This window comes from Scleropages formosus, chromosome 9 (assembly GCF_900964775.1).
Source record: "Scleropages formosus chromosome 9, fSclFor1.1, whole genome shotgun sequence".
Taxonomy (NCBI): Eukaryota; Metazoa; Chordata; class Actinopteri; order Osteoglossiformes; family Osteoglossidae; genus Scleropages; species Scleropages formosus.
In genome coordinates this window covers 9022748-9041704 of record NC_041814.1, presented here as the reverse complement: position 1 = coordinate 9041704, position 18957 = coordinate 9022748, and the positions used below count along the sequence as shown (strand labels likewise).

Genomic DNA, 18957 nt, shown 5'->3' with positions numbered 1-18957 from the left:
CATGTTATTTAATGCATCATATTAAAGGGGATTTTGAGGAGCAGGATTACAGTATGTCCCCATTGTTTGGGCAAATATGCATTAGCTTCTTTAATAAGTAGTTAGGAGTGGAGATCTGGATTTGAAATTTCCATCTACTATGGGTGCCTGGATTTGGGGATGGGGAATTGAGGGAGGCAATGGATGAATGAGCAAAGCAGCTTTAGGAAACAGATTTGGAGGCAACTCCATGTGTCGGCTATTTAAATAAAATGCATATGTAGCGTACCTTAAATGACATAATATGGAGAGATGGGTATGTGTAGTTATTCCTGGAAAGCGGCATTAGGAGAGCTAGAAAATGTTCAGTTTAAGAGGGCGTTTCACATGCAAATTAACAACTTCCCAGTGCCAGGGGAAAGACAGTTTCTAAGTACCGACAACTTTGTGATATAACAACAAATGCTTTCCTTGGAAAAATGGTACGTTAAACCTGTAAATGAATGACATATACTCTTTCCTTCAATCATTCTGAAGAACCGAAAAATATGCTCAAAAAAAAGATGCTGGCAATGATTAAGGTGGTCTGAATATCAACAAATTTGAGATGAAAATACTAACTTTTCAAAACCCAGTAAGGCAAAAAAACTCAACCATAAAGAACTGCGATGTGTGACTCTGTTAACATCAAAATGCAGTGTCAGTCATGCTGGTACTCCATCATAGGTCTCTAATCACCTGTATGAATACATAAAAAAAAAAAGAGGAAAGTACTTTTAAATGATTGTTCACAAGGGAAAATCAGTTCATCTTTATTCCACAAACAAGAGAAGCTGGAGCTGGAGCCAATTTCAACTTGTATAATCAGAAATTTCAACTGTTTTGAAGAAAACACGATGATTAGTGTCTGTCACATTCAAAAATGACCGATCTACAGACTATAGAACTTCACAATAAGTAATACACAATATTCATAAAAGAAATAAAAGTCTGCGGTCCATAAAGTTCAAGCCTAATCAGGTACTTTAAAAAAGAAAAAAAGAAAAAAAAAAATGAATAAGAGATGATGTCAAGAACAAAACAAACTGCAGAAAAGCAGACTGGCTCTTTTCTATATGCATTCAAATCTGAATAATGAAGAGCTCATGAACAAAAAAGCAAACACTTCTCAGTTTTCTCTGTTTTAATAATGATTAACACATTCCATGGAAGCGGACATAATGACCTTATTGGGAGGAAAGGGGGGGGCTTTGCTAAGGAGGTGGGTGTTCTTTTCTGACTGCTCTGCTGTGCTCTGAGGGGTGCCAAGGTCCCCAGGCCCCTAGACCCAGGGCCTAATCTAGCCCTTGGATGCAGCGTACTGGCGGAGGAGAGAGGAGATGTCCTTGGACTCTGTGACCTCTTCAGGCAGCGAACCCTCCTGGTCTTTAATGGAGGGATCTGCTCCAGCCTGGAGGAGAAGCTCCACGATGTCAGCAAACTCACATGCAGAGGCTGGTGAGGGGAACATCCAAAAAAAAAAAAAAAGGCAAAAAATCATTAAGGTCATCATCCAGAATGCAAGGCAAAGCCAAAACACTCATATGGAATGTGTCAGAGAACTATGGCAAATCCTCAGCTTAAAGGACCCCAATTTAATGTATTTTAGATTTAACGTACAAAATTGTACTATTCATAGGTTGGTACTTCATTATTTTCTAGAGGATATGTCAATATTTCAGTGCTTCCCCATAACAGTCTGGTTGATATGTTTGTACTCTCTCAGTCGTGCTGCAACAGTAACACGTATTGAGTGCACAGATTGTTCTATGCAAATTCAATTTGCTGTGCTGTGTTACAAATGTTTTCTAAAATTAATACACAATGGACAAAAAAGAAATAGGACAAACTTGAGTGCTAAGCAAGTAAGAACTGATTGAACAACAAGAATCAGGAGTATCTGTCACATTTTTGTGAGGAATACTGCAGCCAAATATTTGCAAAGCAAAGGGTAAGTTTATTTCTCTTCTGAATAGATTACAAATTGTTCAGTTTTTCTTTTTAAGAAAGGGTTGGCAATTTAATTTCTAATGCATGATATGTAATGTACATTGCAAAATGTCATTTTTCACACAAATTTGCCTGATGGTGTGCTTCAAAATATATCTTTTGTTATTTAATGGACTTTTGGTTTCATAGAGAAGCTATTTCATGAACACTTGAGCTGAAGTGACGTTCAGCAATGTTGGACACCCACTCCATCCAATTAGTCGGGTAAATGAAGGATATACTGTAATGATGGGTGTCATCTCACATACCTGTTGTACCACAGCACTTATCTCACTCACAGTGAAAACTCAGGCCATTTTAAGCCACATCTGAACGAGCCTTTTAGTCTCTTTAGTCCCACATCATACAGAAATATATCATCCAAGTACATTCCTTCTGTTTTTGGATCAAGTCGTTTAAAAATAAAAATAAAAAAAAACGTTAGATACTAAGGGCTAAACAAGTACGTTCTGGAATTTTTGGCAATGGAAATTTATATTTCAAATTTAATTAAAGTCTGCTGAGGGCCCACGGACACCAATCCTGAACTATGAAGGTCAAGAAAGTTAGATCTATGGCCAACTAGCAATCTGTCGCACTTAAAAGGGCTCAAACACTCTGCAAAGATCGAAGGGGAGTTATGCATTTTCTTAACTGAGTTAGTGAGCGACTGCGCTGATGCACCCAGATTCCTTTGCTGAGTGCTTTTTTCACTTGGGTGTCAATCAGTCGCTCTCCTTAAAAACTGGCTCCTCCCTTCACCCTGATGGGCTGACCTCAGCAAAAAATTCTGAACTACAAAGGTGGCCCTTTACAACTCCTCAGCTGCCAGAATGTGCAGGAATCTTTGAAGGAAAGAAAAAATTTGGTTGTCAGTTTTTTGATTTTTTTTTAATTGTATTTTACTTTCCAGCCACCAAGCACAGGGGCAGCGGGCTGTAAAATCCCCCAATCTCAAGGGAGTGGTTGAGGAGGAGAACAATTTATGGCATGCAGTAAACCTTCAATTAATCATTTGCCAGCCACGATGGCCCTGTGCAAAGAGAGGGGGAAATGAATTTTCATTCTCCGCTATTTGTCTCCTCGAGTTCATCGCTTATGTTTATTAGGAATTTTTTTTTTTTTTTTTTCTTCCCCCCACCGCCCACCCCAGTATGTCTTTCCCCCTGGGCTGTTTCCTGGCAGTGATGGCTCTGCTGGGGCACACCCTACTCGGGTGCCCCAACCTGGGGACAGATGGCGTTCCTGGCCCAAGGGCCTAGAGGACACGGGGGACCACCCTTGTTTGGTGTCATGACGCCATAGAGAGCAAGGACTGATTTCCTCTGGGAGTTATGATGGTTTTCACTGCTCCTCCAATCCCTCATGCATGCCACATGCACATCACACTCCTTCAACCCTGCAGTCTCCTTTCACCATGCACACAGGCACAGGCTGAACGGGGATGACGCTCATCGATGAAACCAAACTCGCGCTGAGACAGTGGGACAAGTGGGAATTAAGCTCTGACTAACCCTGAACCTTCATATCCAACCCAGCACACAAATTTTGTTCCACACCATAAAAACTCCATAAGTATAAATAGCCTGTTTTTCAAGGCAGTTACATCACAAAGTTCAATTCAGTGATGAAAACTGGATGTTAAACACAGACAATAAATTAACATCAGAACCACGATATGGTTAAATGTTTTTAATAATTTATTATTCATCATTAGTATATGCTTTAAAAATTCAAGTTATTTACAAAGGTTAAATAGCACATTTTCCGAGTTTAAGAGATTATCAATAAATAATTTTAGTTATAACTTATGTAACTTTAATGATTTACTACTATTTGAGATAGTATAATTTGATTTCAGCTTTTTATGTGCTCTTTTCATTACCGTGAAATTTTCCAGAAGATATTCTATGTTTATAGTATTTGATCATTCTAACAACAAATAAAAAAAAAAAACTGGAGTACACCAAAATGTCATAAAAAGATAAACTGTGATTGAATAACCTGGTCATAAGTCTTACCATAGTGTAATGCTGTCTGTCCTTCATTATCCTGAAAGAAAGAAACAAGCACTTAGCACAAGTATAAAACAATTCTGGCAAAAACAATAAACATGATGTTATCACAACCAAACAAAAGAAGTGATTCAAGTTTCAGAGGAATTATGTGAAATGATTAAATATTGATTTTTTTCACTACAGAGAATTATCAAATCCTTTCAGTTGGGAGGAGACCCCCCCAAGTAACCCGAGAGCATGGAATCTGTGACATTAACAAAGAGATGCTGTTATGTCCCGCACTGCAGGTTAAGGCAGCGTAGCCAATCGGAGAATTAGGGCCCTATGTCTGCCAGGCGCAAAAGGTGAGACGGGCCGGGCGGAAGAGAGCCTAAGAGGATTTTTGCATTGTTAAAGGCTGCACCGTGCAAAATGAATTACCGCAGGCGTCGCTGCACCATGCAACGGTCGTGGACAAAAGACAAGTCCGATTCCCATACGCACACGTATGTGTTCCTGTAGAGAGTGTGTGACTAATTGAGGTGGGCCACCGTGGACATTGTGATGGGCGATAAAGACAGACAATATTTAGGACAGGGGTTAACGGGGGGTGTAAATCCTACAGTCACCCTGCTATGTGTGTGACATGCTTCATCAGAACCACATCATTTCTTAATTACCACTTGAGCATGGCTTTCACCCCCATAATGATGATAAATGGAAATATTGTTGCTGCAAGCAACAACATTAGGTCACCCAAATAATACTTTGGTCCTGAATATCAGCACTTTACTGGTCAGAGGCATACAGTGCAACCAGCTGCATTCTGAGCCATGTAGTCCTCATTTTGCCTGAGAACAGAAATCACGCAAATATAAATCACAGATTTTCTAGGTGTGGGAGAATATTTCTCTATATCCAATAGAATACCATAAAGCAACTGGGAAAAAACTGCGGTACTTTGAGCCCAAATCTGTTCAACATTCAAATGTAATGCAAATGTATTTAAATGGAAATTACATCAATGACATACCAGGGATCACAATGGTGCTTTTCAGTTTTGCAGCAGACTGAACAACTACTCTTTGCCTCCCTAACGTTGAGCCTGCAAAGGAAGCTTCTCTCTGCACAGAACACAACATGTCCCCATACAGACACTCTCAAGGGATCTCAGAGTTCTTCTGGGAATCGCTTCTTCAGGAGTCAACTGATTAGATGAGTGTTTAATTCCCACCAGGCAGATATAAAGGCCATGTGGAGAGCATGTGTACAAAGGCACACAAGGGTTTGAGCACCGTAGTCTACAGCACTGTTCAAGCGGTGTGTGCAGTTAAGCAGAGAAAAGCCCAAAATACACTACAAACGAAACCTGTTGCCTTGTGACATACTGAACCTTAAGATGGAATTTCTGTTTCAAGATTCACACAAAGCCAAAAATAATATGTGAAACTCACTTGTCTTTTTCAAGATCAGTAATACAGCTGCTTCCTTCGCAATACATTATTCACCACCTTGCAATTCCACTTTAACTTTTGAAATTAAAGAAAAAAATATTCGTTATCAATACCATAGACCACAAAAAAGTTTAATGAAATGGAAATGTCACAAAATTTGAACCCAGACTGGCTGAACAGACCTACATGTCTGTGGCACAAGAGAACACAGTGAAGGGTGTTGGTTGAGGCCTGTTTTTTGTGTGCTGCAAAAGAGTGGCAGATGTTTACAGAGATGACAGGAAGGGTGGGGTTCCTGTCGCACACAAATACATACAGGAATAATTAAAGTGTAAGGGGTTTAGTGGCCGTAATCTGCTTTCGCTAATCTGACCGCCTATCCCGCTCCATCCAGACCACAGAACGTGTAGTGCGGAGAGAACCCAGAGCTGGGGGGACACGTGGCAGCAAGACAGCACACGACAACAAATTTCCTGACACTGTACAGACGTATATCTTACACATACATACACTATAAACAAGCCCAAAATTAAAATCAAAATTAAAAACCCGCATAAATGCACAACAAAATGAAAACACACACAACTGAACATAAAAAAAAAAACACGTAAAAATCCTACAGATGCAGTAAATCACAGATGTAAAAAATCTCTGAAGCTGGTGTGACATCATCAAATCACTTTTAACATGTGATCACAGAGCAAATTAGACTTTAGATGAAGATTCTAAGACAGGCACTACCTCAAATCAATGGCTCCACACATCCCGCATTGTCTTTAGTCTGCCCGGAGATGAGAGGTCCTCACATGCATCTCCCTTAAATCTGGGGACATGGTGTTACTGAGGTAGCCCTGAGTTGGGTCTGGAAAACAGGGGCGGGTCGGTATCTTGTTGGTATCTCCCATCACATGTCGGCTAATGCTACTGCTTTTCGGCACGGTAGCCCTGCCTGAGACTCAGTTGGCACCTCCTTTGCAGTTTAGCCTTGGCTAATGCTAATGTTAATACTAATGCTGGTGCTCTTCACAGGGCAGCCCAGCCTGGGACCCAGACAGCTGGGAAAGGTTGGCACCTCGTCCTCCATCGAGCCCTGAAAGAAGCCTGATGAAATCAGGGAAATTGGATTGAGTCCCATTTGGTTTTAGAGAGAAAGCGAGAGACACCAGCAGCAGCTTTTCTTTTTTCTCCATGTATCTATTCATCCCATTATGGAACCTCATGAGACAGAGCATCTTTAGAAATGTCAAAAGTTTTCCTGCATCCCTGCAAAAAATGGATGGCTGGATGTATAGATTTACAGACAAGTAAGAGACTCCTACCATAAAGGAAAAGGAAAAAAAATCTATTATGGTTTTAAAAGAAAAACAGTCACAGTGATGGTTTTTGCCAATACTTGGAGCATCTGATTAATCTGAATCTGCTAAGCCTCAAGTGTATGCACTTCCATGAGTGTGCACGTGTTCGTCTATCAATATGCCCTGTTTGTTTAGGCATTTATATTAGTCAAAACCCAAGAGGATGCTTCAATCCGATTACAGCCAAAGCCCAAGAGACAGCTTCAGTCAGATGTCTGAGGGAGTGTATGAGTATATGAGGCCTGCCAGTAGCATGCAGAAGGGCTGTACAACACCCGTGCTCACAGGACACACGGAGAGCAGTAGTGCAGGACCGGTGGTCTTCTGGTATCTTTAGTCTGGGGGCGAAACATTCACAACAGGCTGTTAGTTTTTGTTCTGCCACAGTCCAATGTGCTTTACTAAGGTGAACAACTACAAAGAAAGTCACACCCTCACACTGGTGCTTCTGGTGTATGACAGGCACTTATTAAAATGCATTCTCAAAAACCATAAGCACTCTGGCACTCCAGACCTCTACGTTCTGCTCCGAATCATCAAAAGGGCCATGGTTTACGTCAGCCAGTCACATATTCTCACTCTCAAATATACACTCTCTCTCTCACACACACAAAGCCATCTGTGAAACCTTCCTCAGCGTATGAGACAGAAAGGGCCCATGTGGCCGTTCCTCTTGTAGAGCCACTAAAAGCTTTACTGCTTTGGAAGCGCAACAATCCGTCGATTGCTCACGACATATGGTAGGTGTCCTGGAAGCCATTGTGGCACTTTCATCCTCTAACACGATTCTCTGGAACAGTTAAATCTCTCCCCCTCACTTCAGTTTTTCCACTCACTCTCACTCACTCATTCACTCACTCTTGACTGTCCCTAGGAATAGACAATCGATTATGATGTATGATCAATGTATGCAGCCGCAGCTGACTCTGTTGTAATGACAATGACAGGTAGGGGCTATGAAAGGGGAACCAGAAAAAAATTTCATGTAATTCATATGCAGATACCATTATGATGAGCAGGTGCCATCAAAAAAAGGAACTGGCACAAGATTACAACATGATTTATTTTACACTATGGCCAGACTTTGCATCTAGTGATCCACTAATAACATAACCAACCCAACAAGCAGTGGGCTTAAAGGAAGAGCTACAGTACTGTAGGGTTTTAAAAAAAGGATGTTTAGTGAGTGTGCCACAATCCCATGGGATGAGAATCAACCCGAAGGACGATACCACGGCTCCCTAAAATGACCTATGACATCTCCTCTTAATGTATTTTGCCATCTGAGGAAGGAAAGACTGTACATGAGCTACGGTGGATCGAGAGGAAAGCATACAGTGTTAAAAGGATCAGAAAAGAGGGGTGGGCTTAATTGAATCTCAGCCACCTTCCAGGGCAATAAGTGTTAACCTTGCCAATCAGCATGTGAGGGTCGGCACCGTGGTGCAGATTTGCTCTTCCCACAGTGTCCTTGAGGTGCCCCTACCCTTTACTTAGACAACAGTTGCCACCTTCCCTTTCAACTGCTTTTCTCCATCCTGCCATCACAGATATCCTCACATAGCTTCAGAGAAAGCAAGCCAAAAATACTGGGACACAACTGAGGACCACAAAAATGTCCAAAAACTGTCTCTAGAGATCTAGAAACCACCCACAGCATTTTCTTAGAAATTAAAGGTGGGGGAGGAATTCAGCTCTTAAGTTTCTTTTAATGTTCTCAATGGGACTGATTAGGACTAAGGACAGCAATTGATTTTTCAGAGTCAATGCCATGACCACAGGCTCTGCATATCTGGAGTGTCCTAATGCACTGCTGCACAGCATATAAACTCACATGCACATACATGTATATTTATCCCCTGTACCTAGTGGCTGTATGTGTCCTTCCGCAAACTGGAATAATAGCGCATTTCTCAGTGCGTCTATTTAGAGAGAGACTGCACCTCACCCCAGTTGCTGTACATGGGGCACAAAAAAAAATAGAGAGGTAATGAGAAGAGGGGAAAAAACGTGTCTCCTCGGCTGCATCCTTGTTCCCTTACCTCCATCTCCCTCTAGCTGTTCCAGTCTCTCGGGATGCCTCAGGATCCATTAAGTAATTTAACGGGGGGCAAAAATGGCAGGAAATTAACAACGGGAAGCCGGGGTCTATGTGGCTCATCAGTGATGTTTAAAAAGAAATATATAAAATAAATAAATACATCAGAGGCCGTAATATGAAAATCAATAGGCAAACGCAAGTGAAGCCTTCCAGAAGGAACCCCATAAAGGTGGGCAACAGGGCATGGTGCCAATCCAGGAACCAGAAACAAGGATGGGAACAGTCACTGTTTTCCTTCTTCCCATTCACGGTCAGCAAAGGACAGATTTAATGCTGAGAGCAATTTACATCGATGGTATTGCAAAATGAAAGCAAATCAAACTTGTTAAGGGGCGATACTGACTTGGTGAAAAATTTCTTTTAGGGGAATCAAGATAAACTGATCAAGATTATTAGAAAAACATTAATTTTCTTGAGAATTTGTAATGCAATATTCCTCTACATTACGATAATCAATCTTTCCTAAGCATAATGAAATGATAAAACTAAATAAACGGCATATAAAAGATAAGTCACATTCATTTTAATTTCAACATACGTACTGGTACACAGATTTATGTGGAACTGTGCGTTATTTGTCAATTTTCTTTCAGCATGTTTATTAGGTGTCATGAAAGGAAAAACTAAAAGGCAACCTTTATCAACCACTTATAACTCCCCTATCAAAACAAAAAACATATTTCAAATTTTTTCAGGGCTTTTCATGAGTCTGAAAATAAACTTAGAACCTTCCTGAGAGTGACATATTCCCTCTATACAAGGGGCCATGCAAAACACTATGCTGATGTGTTCATATTCTGCATAACTGCAAATTTCAAGAGATGCCACTTTAAATATTGCATGGATGTGGCATAAGAGAAACACAAATCTGGACCAGTGGTTAAAACATCTGTACAGAGGTCCGCAGAAGTGTTTTGACACCGTTTCCAGCCCCACAGCCGGCATTCAACTCACTCCTCTCATGAACACTTGTTATGCAGCTGGCAGCGGTACATTTTCCCCCAGAGTTATGACAAATTCTGTGAGATATTTGTTATGACAGAGGTGACTAGGCCATTTGTTATGGGAGCTTGTGTTAGGAGGGGGCCAGAAAAGAAAGTGTAATAATGTTGCCATCATTGAATTTCAATCAGTTTATGTATATATGTTATATATCTATACATATATATATATACACACACACACACAGACACTGAACCATAATATCAATATACAGACAGTATATTAGCACGTGTGGCAACTAGGTTTGCTTGAGACTTTCATGTCTGCAGCTATGTCTCCTCCTCTCAATGTAATGCATAAATTGTACTTTTTCTGAGATGTACATCACTTTGGACAAAAGCATCTGCTAAATTAAGAAATGTAAATGTAAATGTGTGTGTGTGTATATATACACACACGCACACACACACACACACACTTATGCAGAATGATAGACTGTTTAAGCTTTGACACAACCCATCCTTGATGGACACTAGTAGATGAGGACTATCTATCAGTTTTCTAAAGATCTGCTGAAGAAGGATTTGACTTTCTCTTTTTAAATAAACTACTGCATCGTAACTCATCTCGGAGTTCAACGACATCTTCAGCAAAGCCATTTAAGTTACAGGAATAACACCACTTATTCTCACGGTCAATAACATATTAATGAAATTCAGAAGCAACCCAAACAAACCTTGGCCTGGGTTCAACTGCATTTCTGCAGGAGTATCCCTCTGTCAAATTAAGAAGTAATGAAGCTCAAAGCAGTGTTTGAGGCTTCAAAAGGCATGATTTGTCGATCCAGGGTAAAGTATTCAGCTCACGACAAGCAAGCGCTGCCATTGTTGTGAGTAATTCTTTTGGCTGAACCTTTTACATAAAGCACAACGCCTCCTCTGTACACCATGTCTACTTCTGGATTTGTCCTTGTACATTGTGTTTCACATTTCGGTCACTTGGCACACGTCTCCCTCTCGATAAAAATGTTAGCTACGAGAGCACAAACAGTACATAAACATAGCTATGCTAGCATGAAGCAAATATGCAAAAAGCCTACATTTCGCAGACTGAATAAACGCACACTTAGCAAAAGCACAAAACAAGCCCCACATTAATTGGTTTTTTACATTTAAGGCTGTGAGTGAGGGGGGAAAAAAAAACGAAATCACAGCTACATGAAAATACTGTATGTTCCACCTCTGAAAATTTACTAACACACATAAACATAACATAATACATACATTCAAGTAAAGAATCAAGTAAAGAATGTGCATACTTAACCACCTATATAGGAATATATTTAAAAAAACAAGACAACCCAACCTAAAGCCTTGACAAAACCCAACACAAAGTAATTAGCCTGTTCATAACCAGCAACTGATTTCAGCGCAACATCAATGAATATAACTGCAAATCACTCAGGATTTTACACACTCGGTTATGCAACAACACAACTCAAATGTGTCTCCTTCCTCCCAGTACCCACCTTCAATCAGAAATCACAAAAACAAGAGCCCCAAGCTATCCCACTACCCTGCGTCCCTCTTATGTCCAAAAAACAAACAGTCCTGAAGGTCTCAGCAGCCCCAGCGGGACCAATGTACCCTCTGTCCCACAGAATTTGTCACCATGAACTAGTAGTGCAGTCTGGCCAGATATTTATTACTATTGATCTACCTGCTCCCAGCCAGGGACTTTTGTTCTTCTAGCTTGAGGCTCTGACCTCAATTAAGTTATGAATTTCAATCTGATAGACTGCGAGTGCCTTCGCCCTCGCCCTCGGCCTCGCCTTCGCCCGCACTCCTCAGACCCTGAGCGGATTCATTCCAATTAGCCACGCCGCCACTGGCCATCTCAATTTTGCGACTCACGTTGTTTCAGTACAACACAGAGTCCCTGGTGGAGGACAGCAAGGAATTTGTTCTGGAAATGAACTCCCCAGGAATACAATTTACTATCTGCCAATATCAATTGTAGCCCTACCCACTTTAATCTCCTCAAGTTGTACCCCCCCCCATTGCATCTTGCACAAGACTTCTTTTTGGTTTGGTCTCCTGACTTTGGTGTTCCTTGGGCACATTTAACCTGCTGTCTCTGTGACCATGTTTCAGAACCAATAAGGGTTGAAGGCAAAGACTTGTAATTTGAATTCCAGGGGTACAGAATGCTGGAGTTGCCTTGTAGTTGCACGGTTCACAAGGGTACTTTTGACAAAGAACCACAAATGTTACCGTAAAAAATCCACCCATGTTCACTTCCAATCACTTAAGGTGAAAGTGATGGCAAGCAATGGAATGGTAACTACAATAAAGATCTGTCACTTCTTTCTGGCAGACAGACAAGTTTTGCAGGCCCATTTCTGAATGAGCTAAACCAGAAATGGTACAGAAGTGGTCACAGGTTCTAGCCAAAGCCACAGGCCCTCTAATACACTGACTGATACACCAGCCACAGCAAGTTAACCCAGCTAAGGACTTTTCATTATCCTGAAAGTTTCACCTTTGTGTTGATTGGTGCCACTTAATATTTGTGTTAGAACGTGATTTTTTTTTTTCTCCAGTGTCTTTTTATAATACTTGAGGTGATAGGCCAGCTTCTGTATAGTTCCATGGTGATATTTTGTCTTTTGATTCTGGTAAATACGAAACCAAAGCAAGTCCTCCCAACCCTGTGTTATGCCTGGTCACTGTCTGGACCAGGTGTGTTACACACTAAAGTTCACAATTAGCTCGCTGAGCACAGGACCATTCACAGATTAAGTGTTTGCTGATTTACTGAAATCTCACCCACCACGTCTTCTTCCTTAGACACACCTGTTGTGGTTTATTTTCAATGTGGCAAAGATGACAATACAGGCTGGAAATGGCAAGAAAGAGGAGCTCCTCACATTCCCTGTTGCTAAATTAACATTCCAGCATGCATGGGGGAAGGACACCCAGGTCTGTAAAGGGAGGTGCGGTGAACACATGCCCACGGTGATACAGGGTGTCTGTCCTTGTAGAGTTACATACAGGAATGGGCCTATAATTGCTAACTAATGGAACTGCCAACTAACATCCTGTGGACATTCAAATTAGTACGGCAGCTTCGACAGTTATTAAAGAACTGGACTAATGGTAAAAGAAATTGCTGGTTAGCTCTAAAAGGCACTCTGCTGTTGAACCACATAAGACACTTAACTATTCACTATCTGTGGCAAGAATTTTTAAGACATTTAAATCATTTACACTAAGTATCTACTAAACAAAATGCATAAATAAAATATCCAAATCTGACAAAACGGTCTTCGTACAAAACGTAAAATCACTCGTCTTTAAACTTACTGGTTACTGGACAACTTATCATTCACTTGTCATTTACCTGGTAATTTCATTTAGAGACCAATCTACTTCAATGTGTAAAATGTGTGAATTGAACAATGAATGGTACTTGGGAAGAGAACAGGTCAGACATAAGAATGCCTGAAGTATTCTTGTGTCACTCTTAAAAAGCACAGCACCCATATATCAGCTCGGCAAGGGTGGAAGCATACGCACACCATCTCTGGACTACATGCTGCAAACCATTCAGTTCTTTTCACTTTACAAGGCTGCAGGACTCATCTGGAGATGTAAAAGGTTTGGAGGAGAGCACTATTACCCTGATTCGAACAACAGCCACGTCGGCAGCCAGCCAGCCGCTTGTGTCGCTGTCAGCAATGAGGGAAAGAGGACCCCAGCCATCTCAGCCACCAAAGGGAGCATGAGCCAGTTTGTCATAGAAAGAATTCAAACCCACATTTTCACCATAGAACAATTTACTGGCGAGTAAATAGCGAAGCATTCTGGGTGGGCACTTCTGACAGGTGGCAAAATATCTGATCTGTGTATTCACCTATTGTAGCCACCCTGATCCGGGATTACAGTCTGTGTATAAGTGAATGAAAAAGCACAATGTAGGTTATGGGGTTGGACTATCAGTAAAATAATCACTTGATTAATTCAAACAATTTTCTAATATAAAAGGGGAAAAATATTTAATCAACAAATTAAAAATAAATCACTTTTATCTCTATTCAATGACATTTGGTGGGGCCATTGCAGATTATTAAAATATCTAGTGCCCAGGACACAACATCAGCACTCCAGAGATGGGACAAAATTGTTGATGCTCTAGCCGTAGAATCAATACAGGCATAGCAATTGTACAGCAATTTTTGCTCCTCCTTTGTTGTGTCTTCATTAAGAGAACATTCATCCTGCACAAAATTGCAAGACAAAGTGCACGTTCATTCAGGGCATTCCTGAGTCGATGCGTCGTATAAAGACATCTTTAAAATAAGCGTTGAGATTATAGCAATATTCACACTTTCTTCAATAATGATGAAGAAAGAGGATAAAGAAACATAGCAATGTATAACAGGCTATAAAGCATTTCTACTCAAGCAGACATGCTATGCCCACTTGTCTTTCAAACTGCCAGGACTGCCTGCCTTATCGGTAATTAGTCTTCGATGATGCCTACAAATATGGCCATACCACAATGCACTACTTTTCATGCAGATGTGGTGGGTAAGGAGCATTCAAGATGGCTGGAGACACCAGCCTAATAAAACAGCCTGAGTTCTTAGTGTGACGACTCCCCCCCCCGCCCAAATCCCTGCAGGAATGAAAAATAACATATTATGTTTATTAATGCATCTTACAATGGATCTTGAAATTTTAAATACAATTAGGCATATTGATTGGTATAGAAGAGCATAATTCTGTATGAATTAGTTGCTGCAGCAGGGTAAGGTATGCCTCACTATGGCAAGTGTGTGCTCCAGGAGCATCAAGGACTGTGAGTAAGAGTATGCACAGAAGGACACTCGAGAAAAAAAAAAAAAGCATAATGGAATATAGAATCATTAGTGAAACATCTCCTGGTAACATTTACAATCTCTAAAATTTGTGCTGTAAATCAAGATGAAGAAAGGCAACAGATCTTTATGGAAGATTCTTTGCAAATCATCTTATACAGCATATTGTATGCAAACTAATAACAATACTGCCAATCTTAATTTGCATTTAGTGAGCGTAATTAATATATACTGCTCTTCGATAGAAAATAGCTGAAGCTAATTGTGTTAAACTTCAAGAAGACAATAATAAAGCAAAAAAATAAAATCTGGCTCGGCAGCCCTTGACGTTCATCAATACAAAAAAAAACGGTTTATGACCACAAAAATGAAAGTGATTTCTAAATGTTCTGATTATACGGGTTGTATAATGCAAACAATTTTCCTGATTACTTCCAATTGATTTGTCTTACTGTGGAGCAGTAAAGCACCAGCTCTAAGTCCATACTCCCCAGTATTCATTTCTCAATGCATCATTCAGGAGGATTAACACAAAGCCAAATCTGTCTCTAACCCTGAACTTGGCAGGACTGCACTCCCAGGCAGGTCAGACAGCAAGACTACCTGCTTATGGTCGTATTTAAAATCCACGGTATTTACAAATACCAAAAAATAGAACAGACTTGCCCTTGTGAAAAGTAAAAGACACTGCGTGACTCTGTCAGCGATGTGCACAGTGACTGCGCTACAGAAGCAGGATTTACAGTCCTCGAACCTGTAAAGTTCAGGTATGTCCTGTTTTTTGGTCACGGTGCTGAAGATCATGGTGAAAACTAAGTAAGGAGACCGATGCATCCAAGGAAAGCTTCTTAAACTGTCAGTGATGTAGGACAATTGGGTTCATTTCTCACCTTCCGATGCCAACAACACCGAGAGGGCTACTGTGTTCCACTAAACCTTTGACCTTCAAGCTGCGGCGTTTGACATCTATGACTCACCTGGCTGTTAATGTCAGCATTGTTCTGCAACAGGACGATCACCAGCTCCTTGTGCCCCCGGTCGCAGGCCCAGTGCAGCAGAGCCCTGCCCTGAAACACATTTAACGTCTCAGTTAATATACCTGCTGATCTCCACATTTTATGTTGTTCCCGTTTGCAATGGGTACCGACAATAAAAGGCCACGTACTGTACATATAAATACATGGGTAAGAGATGAGAGCTCATTAACAAATGAACATATAAGATATAACCTCCCAGACAATATGTACGAACGAGTACTTGCATTCAAGGTGTCGCAGCAGCACATTTAACAACCAATTTTAACTGAGTGTTATTATTTTGTAAGCTCATTTAATACCCACAGACATTCTTTCACTCGTCAGTCGATGCGTTTACGTCCAGAAGCGATCCGGCAGGTCTGCAGTCTAGGCAGACTTGTGTTTCTGTCAGCTCCCTGCAACCAATAACCGGTGCCGTTACTCAATCTTCCGTACACTGCCGAATTTGTCCAAAGCCCGGCGGATTTCTGTAAAATACGCTAATGAGCACATTTAAATCTTTGCCTCCTGTTTTCCTCAGGAACGTTGGAAGTATTGATGCGACGGGGCTTGGCCCACGTCGGGCCATCTGCTGGATTTACTGGGCCTGCTGTGAGCACCAGGCCAGTAGGAGCAGTAAAGCACGTCAGGGAAGTGGACAGACCTGATAGAGCACTCAGCCAAAGGAGCGGGGGCCCTCAGACCCTCCTCGCCCCTCATAGATCCATTCTTCCACTTTGGTTACGCACAGCCCCATAAAGTTAACTTCACAATAGATGCCTTCTTAAGAAAAAATATATCACGCGCATCAATTTGTAACTCAAGGCCTTTGGAGCCCCAGTTCTTTAATGACGTGGCGACAGGATGAGCTCTCTACTGCCATTTCCTCAGAACACAGAGGGAGGGAAGGGGAGGTGGTGGTGGCAGGGGGTGGGGGGAAATTGGAGAGGCTCAGTGGAGCATTTTGCTTTGATCGATAGGCTGCTGTGGATGAAACCCAAGCTTGTCGTGAGCAAACCTCCTACCGCATCCTGGAGCAGCCCGCAACCCAGTTACACACCTTCCTCGGCTCCAAAGTCCCTGCACTCACACCGAACGCGGGCCTTAATTTTTCACGAGCCCAATTAAGTAAAGGCAGCTCCTTAGGTTGTATTCCGCAGCTTAAATTGTATTGATCACATCTGCCGCATGTTCAAATGGATATATATTACAGGCCCACAGCCTTTCGCTGCAGGGCCTCTCCTTCTTCTTGTCCCGACTCTTTCCCACAATTAAAGGAGAGTCTTTTCTGTGTCTCCCTCATCATTCCTTCCAAAGTTCATTTACTACATGAAACCTCTTTGCCATGAGCATCCTAACAGCTGGAATTGCAAACATCTTTTAAAATGAACACGAACGTAAAAACAGACTTGCTCCTGGTATCAAGCACAAAACAGTACAATTTCAGCTTTGGTTTGCTCTTTATACTGAAACAATTGAAACTGGGGGGATCCAGGTAAAATAAATGCCTGAGTAAACCGAGTAGGGTGCAAGGACAGCCATGCAAATGCCTGTCCAAGGCGCAGTGGGGCAGCCGTCAGTACAGCACCTCTCTGCAAAGAGACACGCTGTCATGTGATCTTCATTTCCTCGTCCTCTTTGGGGCACTTCTTGCAACGGGAACAGCAAATAAAACAGGTAAACATTTAACCACCTCTGATTCCCAGCAGACATTTTTCTTTACAGATAAAACAGACACAGTTAGAAGTTACTGCTTGGCAGAAAGTGGCAGCCCATAATGTTTTTTTTGGATGAAAACGGAGGAACCAGCCGCTGGAAGGCAGCCCAAACTATCTGCGCTGGGTGTGCTTTCGGGAATTGAATTGCCTGGAAAGCTCCAGTCTTAAAAGCACCCCCTCCCCCCTCGGCCAGGGTGCTGGATTAGCCACTTCAAGGCAGAGGAGGAAGAATGCGCTGCTCTCAATGCCTGCACTTCAGAAAGAGGAGCTGAACTACAACTAATTGTTATTAGTATTATTATTAATGTTATTAATTTTGAGAGCTGACGCTTTTCTCCAAAACAACTTACAATTTTACGTTAGTACCCTAAAATACTTAAAGTAATTCAGTCATTTATACAGCTGGCTCATTTTTACTGGGACAGTTCGGGACAATTACTTTGTTCAGCACAGCAAGAGCGAGACTAGACTGCAGATACGTTGAGTGGAAGATGACGGCTCCAGTCACTGCGCTACTAGATGGAGGACAAAACCGAAAGAACTGCTTCACCGTAAAATGCACATAATGCGGAGGAAAGAAAGGACGTGTGCATTTTTTCGCTTGCAAAAGTGCAACAATCTGGGGACGCTCTTTACTGAGCTCATAGCGGCACTCACTGAAGAATTCTGGGAAATATATTTCACAAGTACTGTGTCTGCAATAACCTTCAACGAAGAACAACAGTGAGGTACAGGAACAACGCCGAGTGCCTCGCCCCTTGGCAGGTTGCTGACGTCAAACAGACATGCAGGGAACAAAATGAGAGGGATCACTCAGAAGTATCAACTGGAATGAGCATCATGATGCTGATCGCACTGTGGAACTATCACAACCTGCAGAATCTCCATACAGTTCACACAGGCAACATGTTGTGGACAGCCTGTACCGTAAAAACACACTTGAAGGTTAACCGGTGTAACTGCACCTCCAAACTTGCGTCAAGCCCAAATAAGGGAGTTGTTATGCTGCAGAACGCAGTCATCCATTATTATCATCACTATGAACAGTCTCCCAACTGTACATTAGAGGTAATGCATTTGGCCTCAGGAGTGGGAGAGCTGCCCCGGGGGTCGTAGGGCACCCAGGAGCGTGTATCATACAGAATTAAAGTGCTGATCTCAGCCGCTGCTGAAAACATCAAAACTCAAGCTCCTCTCAATAGTACAGCCACTCTTATTTGTCATTTTACAGTGCATGAAAAGGTACCTTTGGGGGCTTAAGAATTCATTAGTTGGCAAATGCAAGTCTGAGTGACCCATTGTAAGTAGTGTATCTAGCAGTGTAAGTCACCTTGGTGAATAAGGTGTGTGGGCTGATAGCATTACATAGAGTTCATTGTAAGTCACTTTGGAGAAAAGCGTTTGCTAAATAAATAAATGTAAATGTAAGTCAAATTCTGTACAACACAGTCAGCCTGAATGGTAGGGGCCTTATTTTTCTAAGGT

At 41.6% G+C, this 18957-nt stretch overlaps 1 protein-coding gene across 1 annotated transcript in view; it reads right to left on the bottom strand.

Moving 5' to 3' along the window:
• Positions 1–1147: 1147 nt before the first annotated feature.
• acbd6 (acyl-CoA binding domain containing 6) overlaps positions 1148–18957 on the bottom strand; it is a 29969-nt gene continuing 12159 nt past the window's right edge. The window contains exons 6-8 of the mRNA XM_018726703.2: positions 15716–15805; positions 4029–4059; positions 1148–1473 (exon numbers count right to left, since the gene is read on the bottom strand). Of these exons, the coding sequence (XP_018582219.2) occupies positions 1319–1473; positions 4029–4059; positions 15716–15805 (276 nt within the window). The 3' untranslated portion in view covers positions 1148–1318. The remainder of the gene's footprint in view (positions 1474–4028; positions 4060–15715; positions 15806–18957) is intronic.